We start from the raw sequence: 25,635 nt of genomic DNA on the forward strand, positions 1-25,635 counted from the left end.
CAACTACTGAAATCAAGATAATGAGTTAAGGACTTAACATATGTCAGTAGTTAAGTTCTGATTTTGTCCAATATAAATGGTTTTGTTGAAAGCCTGAAAATAACTTTCTGCAACCAGTCATAATTTTCTTTTCATTTATTTTTACACAATGCATTTTGGGAAATGATTCTTTTTGAAGTGTTTATTTCTTTGTATTATTCCATTTTTTTCGTAATGTTTTTGACTATACTGCAATATATAAAAAATGCACGACTGTTAGTTAGTCATAGATTTTTATATGTAGCTAGTGGCGAAATTTGGAAGAACTTGTACAGTTTTCTTGTGCGCCATTTGCGCAGAGAGTCACACAAAGTTAAACATCACTCATAACATGTGAGCTGACTCCCATTCATGCAACCTTTTTTAATATATCAGAACAAAGACCACTTATGGCATAGCGGTTTTCTATTAGGAGAATAAATTTTGTGTATTTTGGATCTAATGTTTGGATTACTTTGTATGGAAGTGAAACTGACACACCAAGGCTAAGGTAGTACTATAAAAGCACAGACCAACGTACAATCAACAGGTTTGACAAGTTTCACAGAGGGAAACAATGTCAAACAAAGCAATTCCAGATGTTGATTAAGAGTGCAATGCAATTTACAGTATGAAGAATAATAGTGATGAGCACGTGAAAATACAGGAAATGAATAAGAAAAAGTGTTTTTTAGTAATAACAATGAGTCAAATTGAAAATAAAAGTAGAAGTGAAGGAATGGAATGAACACAATGACATAAACGGAACTCTGAAAACTTCCAGTGCCTCACTGTAGCAGCAATGCATTTTATTATTTTAACTGTCTATTGTCTCTTTGTAAGAAGACAGATCTGTAGACCTTTCATATACCTCTTCTGTTTATGTACGCAGATCCTTGTTCTTTTGCTAGAGATGTAGCTCAGGTGTAACTATGATGGTAAGGGATAAAGTAGGGTTGGAGGCTCTATTTCTATCTTCTAAATAGAAACTTTTACTGTGAAATGCCCAAATTCATCGTCAGAGGAAATATATAACACTTCTTGACAAATTTTGGTATTTTTGCATTCAGCATGGCAGTATACACAAAAGCATGGAACCATGTGTACACAACAGCTTCATGGTATTGGCTATTAGATTGTTCTACATGTGCTGGAATATGAATAGATAGTTGTGGATAACCTCAAATTTCTTTTACAAAAAGGAAATTAAATGCAGAAAACTGCTAAACTGACAGAGATAAATGGACTACTGTACTCCTAGCTGTCATAGTAAAGATTCCTTACTAAGGATTCAGAGAATTGGTTGGGATCAGATAGGGTACAGGAAAGAGTAGAGGGAGCAATGTAAGCACTGTGCCAGCTTCCATTCAGAGATTATACAAGAAATGTGTAGACAGAGAAGTACAAGTAGAGTAGTATTAGAAGAAGAAAAAAAAAAAAACAGTAAATGCGTGAATTTGTTTTTAAAAATGTTCAGTTTATCATTTACTTATTTACTGCTCTCCCACATTTCGTCTATTTTTTGTTTCCCCATTTTTATTTATTTCACAATTCCTCCTTTATTTCTATTCACTTTTCTTTAATTGCACTATTCTTCCCATTTAAAAAAAATTCATTTGCTCTCATAACCCATATTAAATGTTTAATCTATCCAAGCCTCTAATTATCTGATTAACTGGTACATGGGTCACTGATGTACTTTTGCATCTAACAATATTCTCACCAACATCTTTTGCTTTGCCTCCCTTCTACTTCAAAATAAATGAGTCCTTCTAGTCACGGTTTTGAGTGACTTGTCCCGCCACCCCACCCCCTTCCCCTTCCATCTACCCACCAATCCAAATGAATATAGATGGGTGTGGGACAAGGCCCAGCAGAGACTGATGCCAAAAGAATTGCAGCATCATAGCAAAGAGGGGTGACAGCATCATAGCGAAGAGGAGTGAGGGTCGACCCAATTAGCATATTCTATGAAACAGCAAATGAAGTTGAGCATTTTGTGCTGAGTGGTTACGCTTTGAAGCGGTGGTCAACTTCGATCTTGATACTATCTGATGGTAACCATTCATTCAGGCGGATAGCAGGTTGATGGTTATGGCGGTATAAAAGCACGTGCAAAAGTCACCACAGCTAACATATGGTACAACTCTAAATGAGGTAGGACATGCCCTCATAGATACTGAAACAGTATGTTTTGGGTGGATGTACAGGACTGGACTTGCGACTGGGATTTTCACAGGGATATGACCTATGTGGCAAGGGGTTGAGGATATATGTGGTGTAAGATATTTCACACACTGGATGGATCAATGCAAACATACTGTCAAATATTCTCATATTACAAGCTATCCTACAGTCCACAGTGCAATTTCCATTTCCCATCCCTTTCAGTTTTTCACATACCTATTTATGTTTACCAGGTTTAGAAGTATGAAACTGGAATTTGGTTGCAATAATTACACGACTGTTGTCTGAAACTGATAAACAATATTTTATTCACAATAATCACCATTGCTATTTATACATAAAAAAAGCCAACAGTAGTAGTTCTTTTGAAGTGAACCAGTCAGCGAGCCATTTTCATATGAATTGAAGTGTTTTTCAGTGACAGTGTGTCCCAGTGATAATTGAATGGAGCCAAGTCTGGAGAATAAACCACATGCCCTAGTACTTCACAACTGAACGCCTCAATCGTTTCCCCAATCTGTTTAGCTGTGTGTGATAGGGCGTTATGATGTAGCAATATGACTGTGTTGCCTTTTTCCATATTCCCGTCATTTTTCACATAATGCTTGATTTAAATCGATCATTTGCTGTTGGTGGAGATCAGTGTTCACATTTTCACCCGGTTTTAGCAGCTCATAATAGATGAAACCCTTCTGATCCCACCAAACACAGAGCACTGTCATCTTTCCAAAATGATTTGGTTTTGCAGTGGATGTCCATGGTTTGTCTGGATACACTCATGATTTACAATGCTTAGGGTTCTCAAAATATATCCATTTTTCATCACCTGCCACTATTCGATGGAAAAGCAACTTTCTTTTGCATCTGGCGAGCAGCATTTCACAAGTGGTCTTTCGATTTGCTTGCTATCTTTCATTCAGTTCATGAGGAACCCATTTTCCCCACTTTCTGCATCTTTCCCATCGCTTTCAACTGAAAAGAAATGGCTATGTGTGTCACATTTAATTGTTCTGCGAGTTCCTATTGAGTTTGAGATCATCTTCATCCAATGAGACCTGCAATCCATTGTCTCTGAACTTTTTTTACTGGTTTCCTGTGCTTGTCATTTCTCATGTCAAAATCACCACTTCTGAAATTTTTGAACCACTCGAAACACACTATTTTCCCAAGTACGTGTTCACCAAAAGCTTTGACAAGCATTCGATGCACTTCTTCAGCAGGTTTCTTCACATGATAACAGAAAAACCAATGCTGTCCACAAATTGTAGTTCGTAGTAGGCACAAAACTTGACATGTTTAGAGGTTTGAAAGAGATACCAATGTATGAAACTTGGGTTACTGTGTTCCGACATCAGTTGACAACCGTTACAGTAAGCAGATGGCAGCTAGCACAATCTATAGGGGATGTCCACTTTTATACTATTACACCTGGTGTCTTCCGTCTTATACTGTATTTCCTAAACTGAAGTACCTGCTCTCTAGCAAATGGAAGAGTACACCACATATCACATTATCATTTCCTACTGCTGCCTCTTCAAACATGTATAGACCCCCTAAAACTCCCTCCCAACATCGTAGAAGCCCAGAATATAAACATATGCAAAACACAGCTGGCAGTCTATGCACTAAGAAACTCAGTCCTGCAGAATGTCCTTTCCACAGTCTCACCTTCAGCCCTCTACGCAAATTCAGTCTTGCTGTAATGTCAAAGATCTATTCTCTTTCTTCTGATCCCTGCAGTAGAAAAACTCCTGCCACACAACTCTGTGACTAAAACTGAACCGATGCAAACACTGAACCTTACCTCTGCCACAGCATATCCTCCGCCTTCATAGATATGCACTCTCCTCCAAACTTATGCAATAAACAGATCTTCCCTGCCACATTTGCACACAGCCCTAATTGTCCAAATGTATGCACACCTCTATCCAAGTCTCCATTTCTTTACTTGTATCTTTTCCGTCTCTCCCGTTCACTCAAGCACAAACCATCTATCCAAAATCTACACCCACATTATTTTCTTTGCAATCTCCCTATACCTCTTTTCTGCATTGCCAAGTTTTCTATGACATTCCATCTGTTCAAAGAACACAAGTGTTTGGTGTTAAAAGGCATTTGGGTGCCACAGCCACCCGTAAATGTACCAGCTGGAAAACTGCTAACTTCACAGTAAAAATTAATTCTGCGCATAAAATATATTGCCATTCAGATGTCTGGGTGGGAGATGCTGAGGAACAACCCATTGAAATAGGGAATAAATCATGATTACGAAGAAGAACAGGGGTATTAAGACCCTCTGGCAAGTGGAGAAGTTAGAGAATGTGGAGGAGGAAATGAGAGTCGATATAATGGGAATCTCTGAAATATGATGGGAACAGAATAGAGAATAGATAAGTCACAAATTCAGAGTATTTGACTAAGGAGGAAAATGTAAAGGAATTTGTGCTGTTGGCAAAACATTAGACCTGCACATCAATGAAAAAATGACCATCAGTGAGATATGTACATGAGAGGTTGATAGCAGTGAAAATCAAAGGAAAGAAGAAAAATCTTGTGGTAATACTAACATACTTGCCAAACAGCAGACAGCCTAATGAAGTAAATGAAAACCATGAGAAGACAGAGGATATAATAAGACAAAAAAGTGGGCATGGTTAATAGTACTGAGTAACTGGAATGCAGTAGTATATGAAAGCCACGATGAAAGATTATGGAAAACTATGGATTAGGAAAAAAGAATGAGAGGAGAGCTCTTGGTACACTTTTGGAAAAGAAACTGCTTAATTACTGGAAAAACTCTGTATGGACAATAAAGGAGAACATACACTTACAATGGTCCAATTCATGCAAACACATGCCAGATGTTCTGATAGAGAAAATATTTAGAAATTGTTTCAAAAATGCTGAGACATTACGAGGAGCCGATATCAATTCAGACCGTGTCCTTTAGTAGGAAAAATAATTATTGAGCTGAAAAGAAAATTTAATGTGAAACGACTTAAAAAAGGAGTAAGTGAGGAAATTAAATGGGAAAGAAAAAAAAATCTATGAGAAATGAGTTATGTATGTATAAGACAGCAGTAACAATTGGATTTCATTGAAAAACTGCACTGTATTTACTCGATTACATGATGAGGTTTTTTTTCAAATTTGTCATACAAAAAATACAGTCATCTCACATTCCCAGATTAAACAACTGCTGGTGATGCCACTGTTTTTACATTGAGTAATCAATTACATAAAGGTTTTATATACCAAAGCAAGCACTTCCTGTCAGTTTAGCACAACAAACTGTACTAAAAACAATGTGTTTTGGAGAGATGTTTAATGCGGCGTATCATTGAAACTGCACAGTTTCATAATATGCATCTATAAATACAAAAACCTTTCAGTATGAAATATGTTAGCTTCATAAGCCATGAAATCAAGATGACAGCTGCTTGATTTGCTTGTGTTGGCCAATCACTGAACAGGAAACACCATGTTTTCAGGTAACTGTATCATAGAATATTACACTAGCAGTATGTATAACACAGACTCTTAACATCTTTAAATCAGTCTCTGCAAGAACAACAAAACGCATATTTTGTCACCCAACATGTTTTATTTTATTGAAATGAAACATTACCAGTGATCTGCAATGAAAGATTTACAATATCACTTGCTTCCTAAATTGAAAAACAGTTTGCTCCAAAAGATGTTGATTTTACTTATGGTATTTTATGTCAGATTTTTGCTCACATCAGTAAACATCTGCTTGCAAATTTTTGAGGTATTCCTTTGTTTGGCATGTTGTTACTGGCCTAATCCCACATTCTTTACAGAACTAAGCATTTCTTGATGTAAAACCCAACCCAAACACAGCACCACAAAGCAATGTGGTGGAAGGCTGGAATCAACAGTACCAAATGAAGGAATAGCTAAAAAATGTGGAAGCAGCTGTTGTTTCCTGACATGAACAAAAATTGGACATAAAACACAATAAGTAAAATCAGCATCTTTCGTAATGAACTGCTTTTTGATTTAAAAAGCAGGCCATATTGTAAATATCTTTTACTACATACCATGGATGATTTTTTGTTTCAATCAAAAAAAACACGTTTGGTGACAAAATGCATATCATCTTGTAGCTGCAAAGATGGATTTAAAATACCTTCAAGATTCATACAGCACTAGCAGACAATATGATGACACAAACGAAGTTTCAAGATTCATACAGCACTAGCAGACAATATGATGACACAAACGGAGTTAATGTCTCAAATTAACATATACAATGAGGTGACAAAAGTCATGGGATAGCAATATGAACGTATACATATGGTGGTAGCATTACCTGCACAAGGTATGAAATGACAGTGCATTGACAGAGCTGTCATTTGTACTTAGGTTATTCATTTAAAACCGTTTCCAACACAATTATGACCACAGCACAACAGGAATTAACTCTGAACACAGAATGATAGTTGGAGCTACACACATGGGACAGTCCATTTCGAAAATTGTTATGGAATTCAATATTCTGAGAGGAACACCATCAAGAGTGTGCTGAGAATACCAAATTTCACTCATTACCTCTCACCACGGACAATGCAGTGGCCAACGGCCTTCACTTAACGGCAGAGTGCCAGTGGCATTTGCTTGGAGTTGTCACGAGCTAACAGACAAGCAACGCCACATGACATAAGCACAGTAATCAATGTGGGACATATGATGAATGTATCTGATAGGGCAGTGTGGTGAAATTTGCCATTAATTGGCTATGGCAGCAGACAACTGACATAACTGCCTTTGCTGGCAGCATGACATCACCTACAGCGTCTCTCCTGGGCTTGTGACAATATCAGTTGGACACGAGATGACTGGAAAACCATGGCCTGGTCAGATGAGTCACAATTTCAGTTGATATGGGTTGATGGTCGGGTTCTAGTGTGGTGCAGACCCCACAGAGATATCAACCACAGTTGTCAACAATGCACTCTGCAACCTGATGGCTCTATAATGGTGTGAGCTGTGTGTACATGGAATGGATTGGGTCCTCCAGCCCAACTGAACCGATCATTGAATGGAAATGATTACGTTCGGTTATTTAGAGACCATTTTCAGCCAAAAATGGATTTTGTGTTCCCGTACAATGATGGAATTTTTCACGCCTAGTTTGAAGAACATTCTGGATGGTTTGAGCAATTGATTTGATTACCCAGATTGCCTGACATGAATCCTATCGAACATTTATGGGACATAATTGAGAGGTTTGTCTGTGCATGAAATCCTGCACTGGCAACACTTTTGCAATTATGGACAGCTATAGAGCAAGCATAGCTCAATATTTCTCCAAAGGACTTCCAACACTTGTTTAGTCTATGCCACATCAAGTTGCTGCACTGAACTTGGCAAAAGGAGGTCTGACACAATATTATCAGGTATCCCATGACTTATCACCGCAATGTAAACACTATTGTAAAAAGAAATGCTAAGCCTTCACAAACTGTGATTAGACAAGAACCTAATATCACAGCTCATGATCAGCAATGACATTTATATCCTTGCTTGTCAAAAATATTTGGCTGTTTTTTTCCTAATATGTCACTATTTCCATCACTCATGTTTGGAGCCCCTAAAGCTGCCACTGCTCTACCACATTTTAATTTTCAAGATCTGCTACAATGTTAATCCTACATTGTACAATTTCTGCTAATTCAGCTGTAGCACACCGCGAGAACACAACATTGTTGTCACTCAGTATGCTTATATTGCCAGTGCTGTAAGAAATATAAACTGAAGCAACTAACAATGGATGCAAAATACAGCTGTGACACAGTTGAGAAACATGGGTCTGCAAGTTCGCAGTTCCCAACTTGTTCATTCCGACAGTAGAATGCTAGTTTTAAGTTAATGGCGACTCATGAAGCACAGGTCACAAACAACTGTGTAGCAGGAAAAAAATTTGGTGTCACTGAAGTGAATGTTCATAAATGGCGTCAAGATGAAGAATAAATTAAAGAATGCCAGTTCCACACACCAAACTTTCAGGGGACCATAGCAGGGGAGTTTATACATCTTGGAGCACCAAGTTGTTCAGTACATGGAAGAGAAATGCAATGAAAGCTTCCCAATCACTTGAGAGGTTATCTAAATGAAACCACTGAGATAAGATTGATGTGTGAGGATGAAGACGACAACAGGGCTTACATTATGACGCAAAATTGTGCCACCTCAGCAGCTTCTCATGGTATATGATGAAAAACTACTTGCAGCTTAGCATCATATAATCCAAACTATCTTGTGTATGTTTGTGTGTATCGACCTGCCAGCGCTTTTGTTTGGTAAGTCCCATCATCTTTGTGTGTGTATATATCAGAAGGAAAATGTTGGTGCTGGATTCTTTCAGAGGACACCTCACCCAGAATGTTGAGGATCTGATAGCAAATAACAACACAGACCTAGTTATAATGCCTGGTAATTGACCTCAACTTCAAGTAATCAGCATTGTTGTGAACAGACCTTTTAAGGATCACCTGTGACAGCTTCATACTGAGTGGCTTCTTCAACCAATCCAGATGAGAAGTTAAAGAAACCCTCAGTATCCATGTTGGGTCAGTGGATCCTAACTGTCTGGTGCAGAATCTCAAGTGGGCCAGAAGGTGACATACTGAAGGAAAAAATTCCAGTAGGCTTACAAATGAAGATAGTGATGTGCAAGATAGTGCTGCTGCTGATTAAAAATATTGATAACATAAAAATTGCAAGCAAAAAAGGAAGTGAAAATACTAAGTAAGGAAAACCATTTCATTTTATTTCCCCTTTTATTGTCAAATGTAGACAATCAATAAATGGTGTAAGCTTACAATGGATAAGGGAGATACTTGGTAACAATAAAACAGTTTTTATTTTTAACCTAATCTGAATAGTCAAAATTACATTTCCCCCAGGAGCCTATACATCAATGTGGGTGGAGGGGGTCTTCTATCCAGGGTCATCTTATACTTGGGTATGTATGAAGCAGCACAAGAAATAAATAGTCGTCTTAAAAACTACAAAGCAAGGGAGGAATGATGTGATATACTGAGACATAAATAACTTTAACTTCAGAAAGCGAAAGGGGAATACTATGTGGATGATAAAAGATGAGAATGTTAATGAAATAATGAATGACTGGGACAGGTACTCCAGACATCCTCCAGATCCTTTGTATATACAGGATGAAAAAGTACTGTTCAAAGAAGACAAATGATTTCAAATAATTACGAAGAAGTTGAGCCAGCGCCAATGAAAAGGAACTGTGGAGAAGCAACTTGTGCAGATGGAATCAAAGGCTCAAGCCAAGGGAAGGTAAAAATACTGTAACTGTGCAGTAACATTTATCACAGAGATGAGTAGTGGGCAGATGACTACACAAATACGATAATGCTGCAAGTACTAATAAAAATTAATGGCATGAAATGTACAGAATATAGGACAATAAAAGCCTGAGCTCTCATTCGGCAAAAATGCTACTACAAATAATGGATAGATGATTGCAATCAAAAGTTGAGAGGGAATGGGATGAAGAACAGTTCAGCTTCAGTAGGGTGAAAGATACAAGAGGTGGAACTGGACTGTTACAAATATTTGGAAAGTGATACCTAGAAAAAAGTTCGTGTCATTTTTGTTGACTTGTAGGAAAAGTCTTTGACAAAGTTTGATGGACTACACTTTTGGCTATCCTGGAGCAGATTGGATTTAATTGAAAAGAAAAGAGACTAATAAGCACATCACAACAAGTAAAAGTAAAGGTAGGAAATGAGACATTAGAAAGATTTAATATCTGTTTAGATAATTCAGTTAAAAAAAAGAGTGTTGTGACAACAGATAGCGAAATGTATAAGATTTGCTGACAACATTTTATTACTACACGCAAATGAAAACTCAATCAACAATATGTTAAAAGAAATGAACAGCAGCTACAAGGAATATAGAAATGACAATAAAATGTTCAAAAGGCTAAGCCAACTATTTTTATTGGGCACTGAAGGAAAATAAAAATGAAAATTTGAGATCAGTTAACTGAAGAAGTTGACAAGAGTCAGGTATCTAGTATGTAAAGTAACTAGTAAGATGGCATGAAATCAAGACATGAAAACAAGGGTGGCTATTGTGGAAGAAATGTTTTACAGTAGTAGTATTTTCTACGGACTATTAAATAAACAGACAAGGAATATACTACACAAGAGTTTTTTATGGAGCATTACCCTGTACTGCTCCATAACAATGACATTGTGGCGTATACATATAAAGAGGATTATGAGATGTGTATCTGGAGAAGAACAGGAAGAGTGTAATGGACATGTATAATAGGGAATGAAGTTTTGTTACACAGGATGAATGAGAAAAGAAATACTGGGGACAAATGGTTAGGACACTACGTGTGAAGAAACTAGAAGTTACGGTCACTGGGATAAGAAACAAGAGGAAGAAGCAGGTAGCAGTTAACTGATGACACAAAAAGGGTCAAGAAAAACCAGGAGGACTGGAGAATGCTCAACTTGCCATAATGAACTAGTCTTATGGGCAGAACAAATACTAATACTACTACTGATGATAATAATAATAATAATAATAATAATCTATTTAAAGGAAGGAGCAACCAGTAGGGAAACCACTGCCTTTTGCTAAGGTGCATACAGTATTAAATGTATTACTAGCACCATTAGGTTATCTATGAATTTTTCAAACAGCTATCATATTACAGAACAATCCAATAAAATTAATGTAATTACATGGGACAAATAAGGGGGAGCAATAGCTACTGGCCGACATAAGTGGGAGTTTCACTCCTGTGAAAATGCTTAATCTAAGTATGACAATTGTTCTGTAAACAACTCTTGCCAGTGGAATTAGCATTCTGTAAATACCACAGAACAACGAAAGAATTAAATTCACATAAAAATATAAAGAATTCTATTGTCCACCAAAATAAATGACATATGTTTAACAGTTCCTGGATGGAGAAAAACACTTTCAGACCTCTGGAATCAATATCACAAAATAAACTGCACCCAGACTTAAAGTTTAGTAAACTAAAGAAAGTGTTTGCAAACCTGTACAAAATGGCACCACGAAATGTGCACTACCTATTTTTATGACTAATGAATGATTACTGCACATAAATAGAACCAATTATTCAAGAAATAAATTATAAAACTTACTGTTATTAGAATAATTAAATCTATTAAAGATGGTAGGAAGGAGTTACTTTATCAGCATAAAGATAATTCAACATAAATGCCACGCAATTAAATGAGATTGAATATGCTTTATTCATATTCATCAATCTTGGACAGGATATATCTACTTTTTCTAACTGGAATAAAGTGCAAATTGCCCAAATTAACGAGAGAATTAAACAAATCATACATTTAGCTCTTACATACAATGCAATTTCATGAGAGACAGAGAAGTGCATGATAAAGGGCAACAAATAAGTGAAAAATATTAACAAAATTCAAATATTAAACACATAGAAAGTAAAAACCAAATATAAAAGATTGAAATAATGGCATTAACGAAAGAGAAGGTATGAATATAGGGATGGCTGGTATAATATCTCATAACTAGCCTGCCTTTTCACAACACACACTTTTGTCTGGGATCTGACTCTTCATCTCTGCCCCTACATTTTTAAGGATGCTCATTTATCGCACACTGCAAGGCAGTTGTCAAAAATTACCTGAAAAGATTATCTTCCACCAGCAACATAGTACACAAATAACATAATGCCGTAAAACAGAGCAGTTAACAATACAATCTGCTACGCCTCACTGAATATGTTGGAAACAGACCTGACTATCCATTGGATCATACTATTTTTGACTTCTGCAGTGGAATTTTGTAGCAGTGCACAGACATGTTCCCAGGCTGATAACAGGGCATTTACTTTGTCACGATATTGCTTGTTTGGATCAGTTAATGCGTGTTCAAGGCCCTGGAAAATAAAAGAGGATTTATTCAGTTTCATTTTTCTCTCTGCACATCTGGTTTGCTTGAAACATAACAATCTCCTTTGTACAACATTTGCTTAATGAAAAAAATTTTGACTATTCCAAGCTGACTAGCGAATACCTGCACGCAATTAAGTGCAAAAGAGCAAAAGATTTTAATATGAAGACCTTCAAAATCCAAATTTTTCTTTCATCTTCATGTACACACAAGAATATACAAGAATAGCACAAGCACTTTTTATAAACAGATTCACATTACATTGAGCCCATTTATAATTTGTTACCATGAGGCCAAACGAATTTTAAAACAAAGAAAGAAAACAGTGAGTAATGGATTTGACATGACAAAACAAATGACAAGCTTTATATTTAATAATTAGTTATCTGTGGCTGATAATGGTGATGTACGAGGGTGTGCTAAGAGTAATGCCTCAAAATTTTTTTGTGTAAAAACTCAAAGCTTTTTAAATTAAACAAACATTACTAACATTCTACGTCTTTATTCTTAGTGTCTACACATTTGCAGCCCTCTGCCAGTACATGCCTCTGAATTGTAGCATGCAACATGGTGGTGTGTAATGTAACTATGAATAGTAGCATGTAACATGGTGGTGTGTAACGTAACTATGTCAGTGTGTGAGAAACAGTGTGCTGTAATCCAGATTAAAATTCAAAGAGTTCATCCACACATGGAACATCCTCTCCTTCAACATGACAGCGCCAAACCACACACGAGCACTGTGACTTCTGCAACAATCCAACAATTTGGACTAAGTCATCAATCATCCTACATTTAGTACCAACTTGGCCCCATTTAATTGTAATTTGTTTCCAAAGCTTAAAGAACACTTTTGAGGACTTCACTTGGATGGCGATTAAGTGGTACAAGCAGAGGTGAGGTGGTTGCTCTTTCAACAAAGTCAAACATTCTAGATTGATTGTATCAACAAATTAGTTTAACATTGGGTCTAATGTGTTCATTGCCAGGGTGACTATGTCAAGAAATAAATATGTAGACATGAAGAATACAGATGCAGCATATTACTAGCCTTTGTTTTATTTAAAATGCTTTAAAAGTTTCCACATAAAAAATTCGGAGGTATTACTTTCCAGCATGACCTTATACCACAGACATGTATCAGCAGATATGTGATGTAATGGGGAAGGCAAAAGGACTACTGGAATACAAAACCAAATAAGGGTTTTTAAAGTATGTTCATGATGAAAAAGTAGGTATTCATGTAGTTTTCATCAGCTCCATTAGAAGAGATACGAGAAGGTCTGACGCAGAGAAGCAACAATGTTTATGAACAGAAACTGCTGGATGGTGTACAGATTCTGATAATATAACTATTTTCATATACATGGCTAACTTAAATGCAATTAATGAAACACTCAATTGCAAGAGAGAATATTTGTTAGGCGGCAAGGGAAAAAAGCCAAAAGGACAAAGTAGTATGCACTGTAAGCACAGTTGTGAATGTTGCACATAACAAATGGTTATAATGTGATTCTGATGGAAGGTCAACTTGATTTCAGACATTTAAATTAATGTTCAGAACATACGGGAAGGAAGAAGTCTTCAAAAGGCCAGGATGACAGTACATCCTTTCTTTATAGTTAATTAATAGTGAAAACATTGCATCGATATGGGAGTAAGAATATGGATTTTGTGAAACTATTTCTTTGTATAACCTTTTTATTTCTTTTCTTTACTGTGGAAGAAGGACCATAAACAAAGATTACACATTCTCTGAAGGTCTCAGGATCTCACTAAAGTACTTCTGTTGGTTGTGTGATTTCTTAGATCCCGGTACATTTAATTCTGTGTATTAATATCCAAGCTGCAGTACAGACCATGGCCACAAGTACTTTGTAATATTATTAGTTATTTGCTTTCTTGATCTAAAATGTATGATATAAAAGTGGAGTGACAGATAGTATGTCTTCTGCTCTTATCCTTATGGTACTTACAGAAAGTATAAAATGGAAGGCAACAATACTGTTTTTCAGTATGCCTGAAATACTAATTCTCCTAATTTATATGTAATCCACGAGAAAGTCACTTTCTTTTCAATGATTGCAGTATAATTGTCCAATATTTGCTACCCTTTAGTATGAATAAACAGGCAGATAATGAAACTAACACTATCAAACTCCTTCAAACTCTTAAATCAGGTTCCTAAAAACACCAGACTTGATTAGAAAACTTAATTATAAGCTCTCTTTCCAGAGATGCATTACTTTTTCCTTTGAGAATTTCCTGGATAAATTTTTATTTTGATTTTACTTGACTTACAAATGATTTTATTTGCTGCTTCTTTTACACATTATTTTACAAAGTTATCACTAGATGTAGAAAATATATCAATGAGTCACTCAAACCTTGCAAGAGAATATTGAAGACTGCTTTTCTGTTGTTTATGTGCATCATACATATAAATTGGACACATCTGATTTGAACTGTCACCCATTATACCAAGTGAAAATTTTGTCCAAGACTTTCTGGATATCTTCAATGGTGTCCAGTGGTGGTACTTTATTGTAGTCAGTACTAAAGAGCGCTGCTTACTTTGTCTGGCAGATAGTATATGTTGAGAGAATTGAGAACATCCAACTTTACTTTTGTTTATGACTAATACTTGCTATACGAAGTAAAATGTTTCCTCAAAACAAAGGACAAGGAGGAAACTGGTCACAGTCTTTCGCAAGGAGGATCATCAACTATTTTCTTGTCTAATCTCAGGAAATTAGAAAAAAATGAAACCAGGCTGGCTGACCTAATCAATGAATTCAGTCAAAATCCTCTTGGAGGTGTTCATTACTATATCACATCACCTCATGTATCAATGCATTGTGACACCCTGCAGTTTAACATGAAGAACATTTAGATAAGAGCATGTAAGCTTTTCAGCCTAAGAAAAGACAAATTCTCAATAACTCTCATCAGGGACAATGTGTGGATAAATACAACATCCACAAATATGTGAGAGTGCAGGAAGGCCTGTGACACACACACACAGTTAGATAATTTGTAATAGTTTATCAGGCTCTTACAGGAAGGGCGAGAAACCTGGAATTACACACATCCAGCCTCTACTATACCTCATAATATATGCCACAATATTTCCCTCTCACTTTATTTTCTCTGTTTTCCTTCACCCTTGAAATATCTTCTTTGTCTCGTGGGTACTTCCAAATTATTAACTGGGAAATATTCTCCACTGATTCTATGTACTTAAAACTGGAATGCAATTTGAGCTGCAAAAACTTTGAACATAATGTTATTGCATTGTACGTCCTACTCCAAAGTTTCCTCGGGATGCGAGTCTTTATCCCTAGTTCCATTCCTGTGCACAGAAGGAGAATTTTTCATCGTTAATTGTATCAAAACACATTTGCAGGAGAAAGCTAATAAAATTAGAACGAGACAATTTTGTCTCACTAAGGCAAATACCAGCCCTAAGCACTATTAATAGGCATACACTAGTGAAAAAAAGAAGAAAAACATTTTTCAGAGCTAGTAGTTCTTTCCTCGGGAGGAAGACAAATCTGTTTGAAGAAAGTTGGAGAGGAGGAGTGGGTCAGTCATAGCCAAGGATGAGAGAGGTCTACTTGTTATGAGAACAAAGGGAGGAAAATATGAAATAGGAGACACCAGAGATTAGGTCACAGATGATAGGACCAAAAGTTCTGAAGGTGGTTATAGTTTTTGATATTTTTGTGTGTGTATCAATAGTGCATACAAATTAACGTAATTATATGCATTGTACGTAATTCTTACATTACTTGACCCCAATTTACTCAGCATACATTATCTATGATACTATTTTAGATTCATTCAAACAGAATCAACCTTAATTTTCTACTATCTTTTCTTTCACCGTAACTTTCAAAACCTTCAGGAAGAAAGGATAAACAAGAATTGCACATTCTCAATAACATGATCACTTATAGCATATAAATGACAATCATGAGATGACAAGAGTTACATCTTTACTAATGATCATGCAACGACAAACATGCACAAAAATGGGAAATTATTTAATTCTCAAACTGTAGGGAAAAATTCTCCTGTGTAAGGCAATAGAAGGTGTGGGTTTGTTGAGAAGTTTCTTTGAGTGATCCAATATGAAGCTGGGCCACTTACAAAATCAGATTTAAGAGCAGCAGGGCCAGTTTGTAGCCACACAACTGCAGTTTCCTGAAGGAGAAATGATGGAGGGTGGGAGTGATGAAGATACGGGAATGACTCCATCTTCTATGTAAGAATAATTGTGAATAATTATTATCAGAGTATGTGAAAGATAGTTTCGTTTGTGGTAGAAAAAGAGTATAAAAATGTGTGAATTTAATCAGTTACTTCAGTTTTGTTTCCCTAACTTGAAAATACCAATGACCAAAATTTGTTTGGTAAAAAAATTTAACATTTCAAATACTTAAACGTTAGCATTTATTAGTGTTCAGCACATTAGTAGTTCGATCTCACTGGTACAAAGGAATCACATGTTCTGTTGGATTAAACTTTGCAAAGTGTAACTTCCTTCATGCCTGAAGCGAGGGTTTCCAATCTCCCTCTTAACAGCAATCCTTTCCCTCTCACTTGGCCTTCCAGGAATACTCAACTTCGGCTCCACTGTACCTCCCTTTTGCACACCCCTTCAATGTGTATCTAACTTAGCATCTATATGGTGAGGACATCTCTATAAAGAGTAAAAGAATGGACTCTCAAAATTACTCAGCAATACCCTTACATGTCTATTTGCTGCAGAGTTCTTAAGCATACTCCAAGTTTTAATATAATACAATTTGCTCCTCAATAGGGACAAGTTTCTATGCACAAATCAACACAGATTTAGAAAGCACCACTTCTGTGAAACTCAGTTTGACCTTTTCTCACATGTCGTCTTGGGAACCACTGATGAAGAACAACAGGCAGATTCCACATTCCTAGGCTTCTGGAAAGTGTTTGACACAGTACCCAACTGCAGACTTTTAACAAATGTCTGAGCATACAGAATAGGATATCAGATATGCGAGTGGTTTGAAGACGTTTTCAGTAATAGAATCCACTATGTTGTCCTGCAGGGCGAATGTTATGAGACACAAAGATAATATCTTGAGAGGCCACGGGAGTGTGTGGTTGTGTGCATTTAAGTTTATAGTTTTGCTATAAAGAGAGCTAGTGTGAATGCTGTTTTCTGATATGTATTTCTGTGCTCCATGAATGGATTCTGCTACAGGTATGTGACTGCCTTTCCCTTACTGTTAAACCTCCCATAATTTGGTGGAAAAGTAAGTTTCCATACCAGTACAATATGTTAACATTATCAAATGTCTGGTGTTGTGCTGAGAGCAGTATGTCTTCGGTGTTCAATTTGAGACCCTTAGTGGCTGGTTTCACACTATTTTTAAGTGTTGACAGATGAACAGCATAACATCTCAGCAGTAGACTCTGAAATTATGACACTGCTTGCTTTCAAAAAAATTTTGGCATTGTATGGTTGCAAAGTAATAATTTCCTGTAACTGACTGCATTTAATGGGTTTAATATTCATTATTTCTTCTTTTTAATACTGTAGAAAATGTGATCTTTGATGTCAATAAGTATAATGCAGTTGATGGGTGTATCTTCATCTGAACACAAGACTGAAAAACAATGAACTAAGAAAAACACAAGGAACATATGGTACTTCAAAAATAAGTTTTCAGAAACTACGAAGGTTGACTAAAAAGTAAAGCCTCCACTTTCGTAACTCTTCAACAGTTGGCAGCATCAGTAAGCGGCAGGTTCTAGCTTGTTCCGCAGCCTCTTCTGAACAGCTCCAGTTGGTGGGAAGCCTCAGCATTGAACAGTTGTATTGTTACAGAGTAAAATATGGAACCCTGCACAGACTGTCGGTCAGTGTGATTTAAGCAACGTGCAGTCATTGAATTCTTCATAGCAGAAGGTGTTACCCCAAGGAGATACGTCAGAGAATGAAAGCAGCTTATGGTGATTGTGTTGATGTGAGTAAATTTAAGGTTGTTGAGGCGGGAACATCTGACCTGCATGACAAACAAAGAGTTGGCCATCCTGTGACAGCAACCACCAAGTTTCACAAGAAAAACGTTGACAGATCAATGCAGGACAAACGACCTTCACTCAAAGAGAAATTGCAAGCACAATCGGCATTTCACATGAACATGTGGGTCACATTATTGCTCTGAAGATGTGTGCATCTACATCTACATCCACATCCATACTCCGCAAGCCACCTGACGGTGTGGTGTGGCAGAGGGTACCTTGAGTACCTCCATCGGTTCTCCCTTCCATTCCAGTCTCATATTGTTAGTGAAAAGAAGGATTGTCAGTATGCTTCTGTGTGGGCTCTAATCTCTCTGATTTTATCCTCATGGTCTCTTCACAAGATATACGTAGGAGTGAGCAATATACTGCTTGACTCCTCGGTGAAGGTATGTTCTCGAAACTTCAACAAAAGCCTGTACCGAGCAACTGAGCGTCTCTCCTGCAGAGTCTTCCACTGCAGTTTATCTATCATCTCCGTAACGCTTTCGCGATTACTAAATGATCCTGTAACAAAGCGCACTGCTCTCCGTTGGATCTTCTCTATCTCTTCCATCAACCCTATCTGGTACGGATCCCACACTGCTGAGCAGTATTCAAGCAGTGGGCGAACAAGCGTACTGAAACCTACTTCCTTTGTTTTCGGATTGCATTTTCTTAGGATTCTTCCAATGAATCTCAGTTTGGCATCTGCTTTACCAACCATCAACTTTATATGGTCATTCCATTTTAAATCATTCCTAATGCGTACTCCCAGATAATTTATGGAATTAACTGCTTCCAGTTGCTGACCTGCTATTTTGTAGCTAAATGATACGGGATCTATCTTTCTATGTATTCACAGCACATTACACTTGTCTACATTAAGATTCAATTGCCATTCCCTGCACCATGCGTCAATTCGCTGCAGATCCTCCTGCATTTCAGAACACTTTTCCACTGTTACAACCTCTCGATATACCACAGTATCATTCGCAGAAAGCCTCAGTGAACTTCCGATGTCATCCACAATGTCATTTATGTATATTGTGAATAGCAACGGTCCTATGACACTCCCCTGCGGCACTCCTGAAATCACTCTTACTTCGGAAGACTTCTCTCCATTGAGAATGACATGCTGCGTTCTGTTATCTAGGAACTCTTCAATCCAATGACACAATTGGTCTGATAGTCCATATGCTCTTACTTCGTTCATTAAACGACTGTGGGGAACTGTATCTAACGCCTTAAGGAAGTCAAGAAGCACGGCATCTACATGTGAACCCGTGTCTGAGTGTCATGGACGAATAGCGCGAGCTGGGTTTCACACGATCGTCTTTTTCGAAACCCATGCTGATTCCTACAGAGTAGATTTCCAGTGTCCAGAAAGTCATTATACTCTAACATAACACATGTTCCAAAATTCTACAACTGAACGACGTTAGAGATATAGGGTACCCCAGATGCTGACTCCTGAAATGAAAGCGCACTGACTTTAAATTTGCCAGGAACTCCTTTCGTGTTACGAGAATGAAGGTGACACCATTATGACCCAGAGATGAAATGTCAGTCTATGGAATATTGACACAAGGACTCACCCCAGAAAAAGAAATTCGAGATACAGCTCTCAGCTGGAAAAATCATGGACACAGTGTTCTGGGACGCAGATGGTGTTATCCATGTTGATTTCCTTGATTGTGGAACAACAAAAAATTCAGTGTTAGATCACAATGCTGCGAACTCTGAAAATGACAGCTAACAAATCACGCACTTTACATGCTAGCACAGCAGAACTTCAGAGACTGAATCTCACCACTGTATGGCATCCTCCATACAGTCCAGATTGAGCACCATCTGACTTCCAGCTGTTCCCGATAATAAAAGATCATCTGCAGGGACATCATCATGCTTCTGATGAAGACGTTGAGAGAACTGAGACACTGTGGTTGCAGAAACAAGAGTGTCAACTTCTTACGTGACAGCTTCAGAAAACTTTTTCATTATTGGCAGAAATGTATCCACTTGGCTTGTGATTATGTGGAAAAGTGAATATTGGTAATTAACAATCACATTCTAAGGATTATTTTTGCATTTGATTTATTAAAATATTCCTATCCAAACCCAATTAACAAAGGTAGAGGCATTACTTTTCATTCAACCCTCGTAATACCAAAACTGGCAGAAAACAACATCAAAATTAGCAAAAAATAACATTGAAATTGGTCATAAAATTTAACAATATTTTCCTGTCTGTACCTATGCAACAGCATTGGAACAGTCTGACAGACAGTTGTTTTTACCTCGCTCACTTTAAAGGTGGAACAGAAAAGGGAATGACTAGCAATGGTAAGAGGTACCGCTCACCATGCACCACATGGTGACTTTTGCAGTGAGTAATGTTTAGTGACTGACACACACACACACACACACACACACACACACACACACACACAGTACATTTTATTTCGTCTATACAGCGTAGAAATGAACAATACCTAAATCTGAGTTGGCTTTAAATCTGTACAAGTTCTTCTCTAGTAAATGAATCTCTGGTGTTAACTTTTACCACTACCAGTCTGAAACTTTTGTGCCAGCTCATATCACCTTTTTTTGCTCTGTCCAAATACCTGACTCTTGCGACTTCATCTAGCAGTTTTATCACCACATCTACATTCTAATGATATTGGATTATGGCACTTAATTAAGAACATTGGGTTTCATAAGTTGATATTAAGAGAGCTGCCAATTATTGCATGAAAGAGTCTTTCTGAATTTCACAACCACTTTTACTGATAACACTATGAACGATACTGTTACTTGCACTCCGAGATACTGCAATTTGTTAAGTAATTTATATGTGTGATGGATAATACAGTAACAATCCTACAGTATTTCTATAAGGTCTGCTCAACAAAACTTTAAATTATGGTAATGTCCCCTACTGTAGAATCATAACTTAACCAATTTCAGTAGCTGGGGTATGCCAGTACTAAACGTCAGGGTATTTAATTGGTTGATTTGGGGCCCGGACCAACCAGCAAGGTCATTGGTCCCAATGGGTTAGGGAAGGAAGTCGGCTGTGCCCTTTCAAAGGAACCATCCCAGCATTTGCTTGAAACAATTTAGGGAAATCACGGAAAACCTAAATCAGGACTGCCAGATGCAGGTTGGAACCCCTGAATGCGAGTCCAGTGTGCTAACCACCGCGCCACCTCACTCAGTGGGTATTTAATGCTTAGACTTTTGTCTCTCAGCTGCTATGAAAAGTAAAGACCACAGTACACTGTCACGTTTTGTTATCACTTTGTAGACTGGTTACTCAGAAGAATATTGGGCATAGGAAACTGTCCATTTATGCTGTTATTTAAAGCATTACTGGCACTTATGTAACTGGAAAAAAATGCAAGGTGCATTAGTGAGCAGTTTCTTGCTCTTGAGCTTTCAAAATTTCTTGCTCACTCAAAAAACTTGTGGTGCATGTGGCAGAATTAAAATAAACTGTGAAACCTAACAAGTACACGCAAGAAATTATATCAATGTGATCATTTTGGCTCAGCTGACTGCAACAGCAGGTGTTAGATTTACTAATGTTACAATTTTAGAAAGCGAAAACAGAAGGCAGCACCAGACATGGGACAGGTACTGAGACATTGCTACATTCTTCTCATATGCAATGGGTCCATTTTCAAGTGATAGAGGGCTTGCGCGTTGAAAAAATTGTGGCCTGACCTATACCTGGGAGTGGTCTACAAAGTGTTAATTTGTGATATTATTATGAGTTACATCTACTTTAAACTTTGCAATTGAGGAGGGGTAGGTGGAGGAAATCAATTCCTTACCACGCGAATAAGAAAATCACACTTCTGACAGTATAGAAACAAATTTCATTAATAAATATCACAAAAAGAGCACCATTTATAAGGGTCAATAATGGCATGCAACTGCAAATTTTAACCTGTACTGGGTAAATTCACTCCTACTATTCTAATGACCACAAAAACACGTGTCAGTAGATATACAGAAAAACTCACCTACAATTTTTACTAAATTCAACAATACTGACTACACAAAAGCTTAATGGCAATAAAAGGTATCTCAGCAATTGGGCACAACTGTAAATATTTACATAATTACTGTTTGAATTCAGTACAAGAACACAAAAACTTTACATCAAAGCAACATTTTTTGCCATGCATGTGTGTGTGTGTGTGGGGGGGGGGGGGGGGGGCCTCTTTTGTGTCCCAACGCCAAAAAGATAGAATACATTCATTCATTACTATGTATCTAATAATTTGCAGTATTAATTTCTGCAAAAAATTTACTCTTCTGTTAGTAATAATGTTGTGTAACACATAATCATACCCCAAGCTAATACAAATGACCTGTATATGCATAAATAAAGTTTGATTACACTGTGTGTTCAAACCATGTTAGATGAGATGTGTCAGAAAAAGAGAACCACTCAACATAATATGAAATGTATTACCTGCTCATTTATATACAGAAATGTAGATATTTACACATACCCTCACTTAAAAGTTTTACGATTTGGCTAGGAATATAGTTAAATCAGAATTGTTGTTGCTCATAAATGATGAGCTTGTATGGCAATGGGAAGAAAGTGACAATCAGTATTGGAATATGGCAGTAAAAACCTGTGGCTGTCTTCATGGGAGACTGTTCACTAACTGGATAACCACCATGTGTTGCAAATCTCATCCCGATCTTAGGAAGGAAGTATGCTAACAAACATTTCTACATTCAAAGGTGAATATGTCCTTTAAAGGAAGTTCTACATGACTATGATGTTCTCTAACAACAGAATTACCTTGAGTCACACATAAGTACACATTACAATATCCATTATAGGTACTAATAAACAAACACTGGAAAATGAGTTGCTTTTATCCTGCCATCATGGCTTTAAAGTCCACACTGTGACACGTAGCCTTAAGAAGCAGTACAAGACATTAAATATATCTAAATGACACTCTACAATTCACATTGTGCTATATTATATTTAAGAGTTTGGTAGAGGTTGATGGATCCCCTTTCAGACTAATCCTTAACTGTTCCACTCTCAAACAGCACACAGGGAAAAACGAACACCTAAATCTTTCCACAAGAGTACTAATTTCCCTTAACAAATTCCTAGGCACTTTTTAAATTTTTAAGTTTTAACGTGTAACCAAAACTTAACTTATTTTTCATGTGGAGGACCTAGGAATGGGCGATGCTTTTAAAGATGGTTGTATGAATATGCAAGATGGGGAACAAAGTGGGCGACGTTCAGTCATTCTAATTCTGGAAAATTTGCAGCAGCTTTTTTGGCAAAGGAACTTCAGAAAACCATGTTTATAACTCTACTTTAGTAGCACTATCATTGGTAACATAAGGATTGCTTTTGCACAATGAAAGTATCGACTGTGTCTTGGCATTGGTATAATTTACATGAAACCAGAATCTCTCTGGATTTTCTGACAGATTTCGAGACAGAGTTTTGTTGTGGATACTATTTAAAGCATCTCACATTAAATTCCAGTTAATTTCAGCATCAACCTTGAAGATTTTATGGTCTTTTAAATCTGCCATGCTGCTTTCGTCACTTCTAATCAGGAGATTTCTTTCAATTTAAGTCAAATCTGGTTTAAATTAACTTAGTTTGTATGAAATGAGTGAAGCATGTCTCAAACAGAAGCAAATAAAGAAAAGTGGTCCAATGGTAGAAAGAGTAAATGTGTTGGTGCTGAGAAATTGAACTTAAGAGTTTCAGATGGTTAGTCAATAAACTAAGACATGCCATGTAAAGACAAAAAGTGTTTTCATAGTAATGATGGAGAAGACAGTCTGTTATGGTACAGATGCAACTGGCTGCAAAGAAGCGGCATCCCTGGCTTTCCCTTCATGAGGGATCGCAATAATGTCTGCACTAATGAGGTAATTCTTAAAAATAATTCCTTGTCACTTGTTGCAATCATAGTAATTAAGTTGTGGATTGTCCAAGTTGTGAAATGCAATCAGCTCTATCTACATCTATATCCTGCAAATCCCAGTGAGCTGCATGGCAGCAGTTACATCCTGTTGTACCAGGAAAAATCTCTTGGTCTGTAGGGAATCCTGTGGAAAGTCTTTTATGGCGAGGTGGTAAACAGTACACAAACAGAAGAATCCTACTGTGTCTATAAGGAGCTAAATGCCACTACACTCATTATAGTAACATTTATTTCAGTTACATCAGGGAGAATAGGTCATTTATTGGATATTATGAGAATGAAGTCTTATCATTTTCCAACAGCAGTTTTATAGTTTTTGAGCACTAGTGTTTTGTCTGCAAGTAACTTCACAGTAATTAATTTTTTCTCATTTCAAACTGCACTTATTTTCTACATAATTAACTGCATTTAATGGGTTAAGGTGAGGTTTTAATTTTGAAACTTTCCTTTGAAATGCCCTCAATACATTTTTAGGAAAAGGGTTCTCATGATTTCGTATGCAATCAATAAATAAAAATAAAAAAAACCAGAATTGGTGGAGTACCCATGCTTTGATTGGATGCAGACAAGGACAGTAACTCTGATTTATAGATTATTCATTGTCTTCCTAAGATAATTTTTATATTTCTGGGAGAGGTGGAAATACATGCAGCTTCCCATACACATGGTACACTGTTCCCTATGCCTAGTACCAGAACACTTACTTTCTAGATAAACTTTACATATCATATTGTGCTGATATTGGCACTGTACACCACTTAAATTTAATCAAGGTAATCAGCAATGTAAACTGCACACATCTGAAATTCCTGCATTGCCACAATGGATTTCCTAGTCTATTATCTATAAGAGAAAGGACTATTATGAGGACACACTTTATTATAAAATCTGTCATATCTACAATTTACTAGAAGCCTATGATCTAGCCTTCATTGTTTTCATAGTCCTTTATAGCTAAAACACACACACACACACACACTTCATCATTGCAGAACAGCATGAACAGCAATTTCAGGAAAAAATTGGCATTCATTTAATATTTTATTTAATTCACAATTTCAATGTGTGTGGTGTCTGTTCTTCTGGGCATGTCTAAAAGAACAGACACCATTCATTTTTGATCCCCGGCAATATATATGCACATGCCAAAATTGAAGTTGTTTTGCACCATTAGCTACAATACGGTATTGAAATAAATTCAGTGGTGACAAGTGGAAATTTGTGCCGGACTGGCACTCAAACCCGCATTTCCTGCTTCATGACAGCAGTCACTGTAACTGCTTTGGATATCTGAGCATGCTTCATAGCCAGCCCAAATTACCAACTTGTCACACACTGCATACACACCATCCCCTGTCCATTACCCTCATTGCCTGTAACTTGATACAGATTCCCACAAGAGGTCAGACAA

At 37.0% G+C, this 25,635-nt stretch overlaps 1 protein-coding gene across 5 annotated transcripts in view; it reads right to left on the bottom strand.

Moving 5' to 3' along the window:
* The window catches only part of LOC126299084 (serine-rich adhesin for platelets-like), a 197,311-nt gene that overhangs the window by 71,134 nt on the left and 100,542 nt on the right, over positions 1 to 25,635 (bottom strand). For 4 of the 5 annotated variants that reach the window (XM_049990754.1, XM_049990756.1, XM_049990757.1 and 1 more), the window contains one exon: positions 12,027 to 12,169. The exons of the other annotated variant lie outside the window; for it this stretch is intronic. In XM_049990754.1, coding sequence (XP_049846711.1) covers positions 12,027 to 12,169 — 143 coding nt within the window. The remainder of the gene's footprint in view (positions 1 to 12,026; positions 12,170 to 25,635) is intronic. 5 annotated transcript variants of the gene reach the window in all.

This window comes from Schistocerca gregaria, chromosome X (assembly GCF_023897955.1).
Source record: "Schistocerca gregaria isolate iqSchGreg1 chromosome X, iqSchGreg1.2, whole genome shotgun sequence".
Lineage (NCBI taxonomy): Eukaryota > Metazoa > Arthropoda > Insecta > Orthoptera > Acrididae > Schistocerca > Schistocerca gregaria.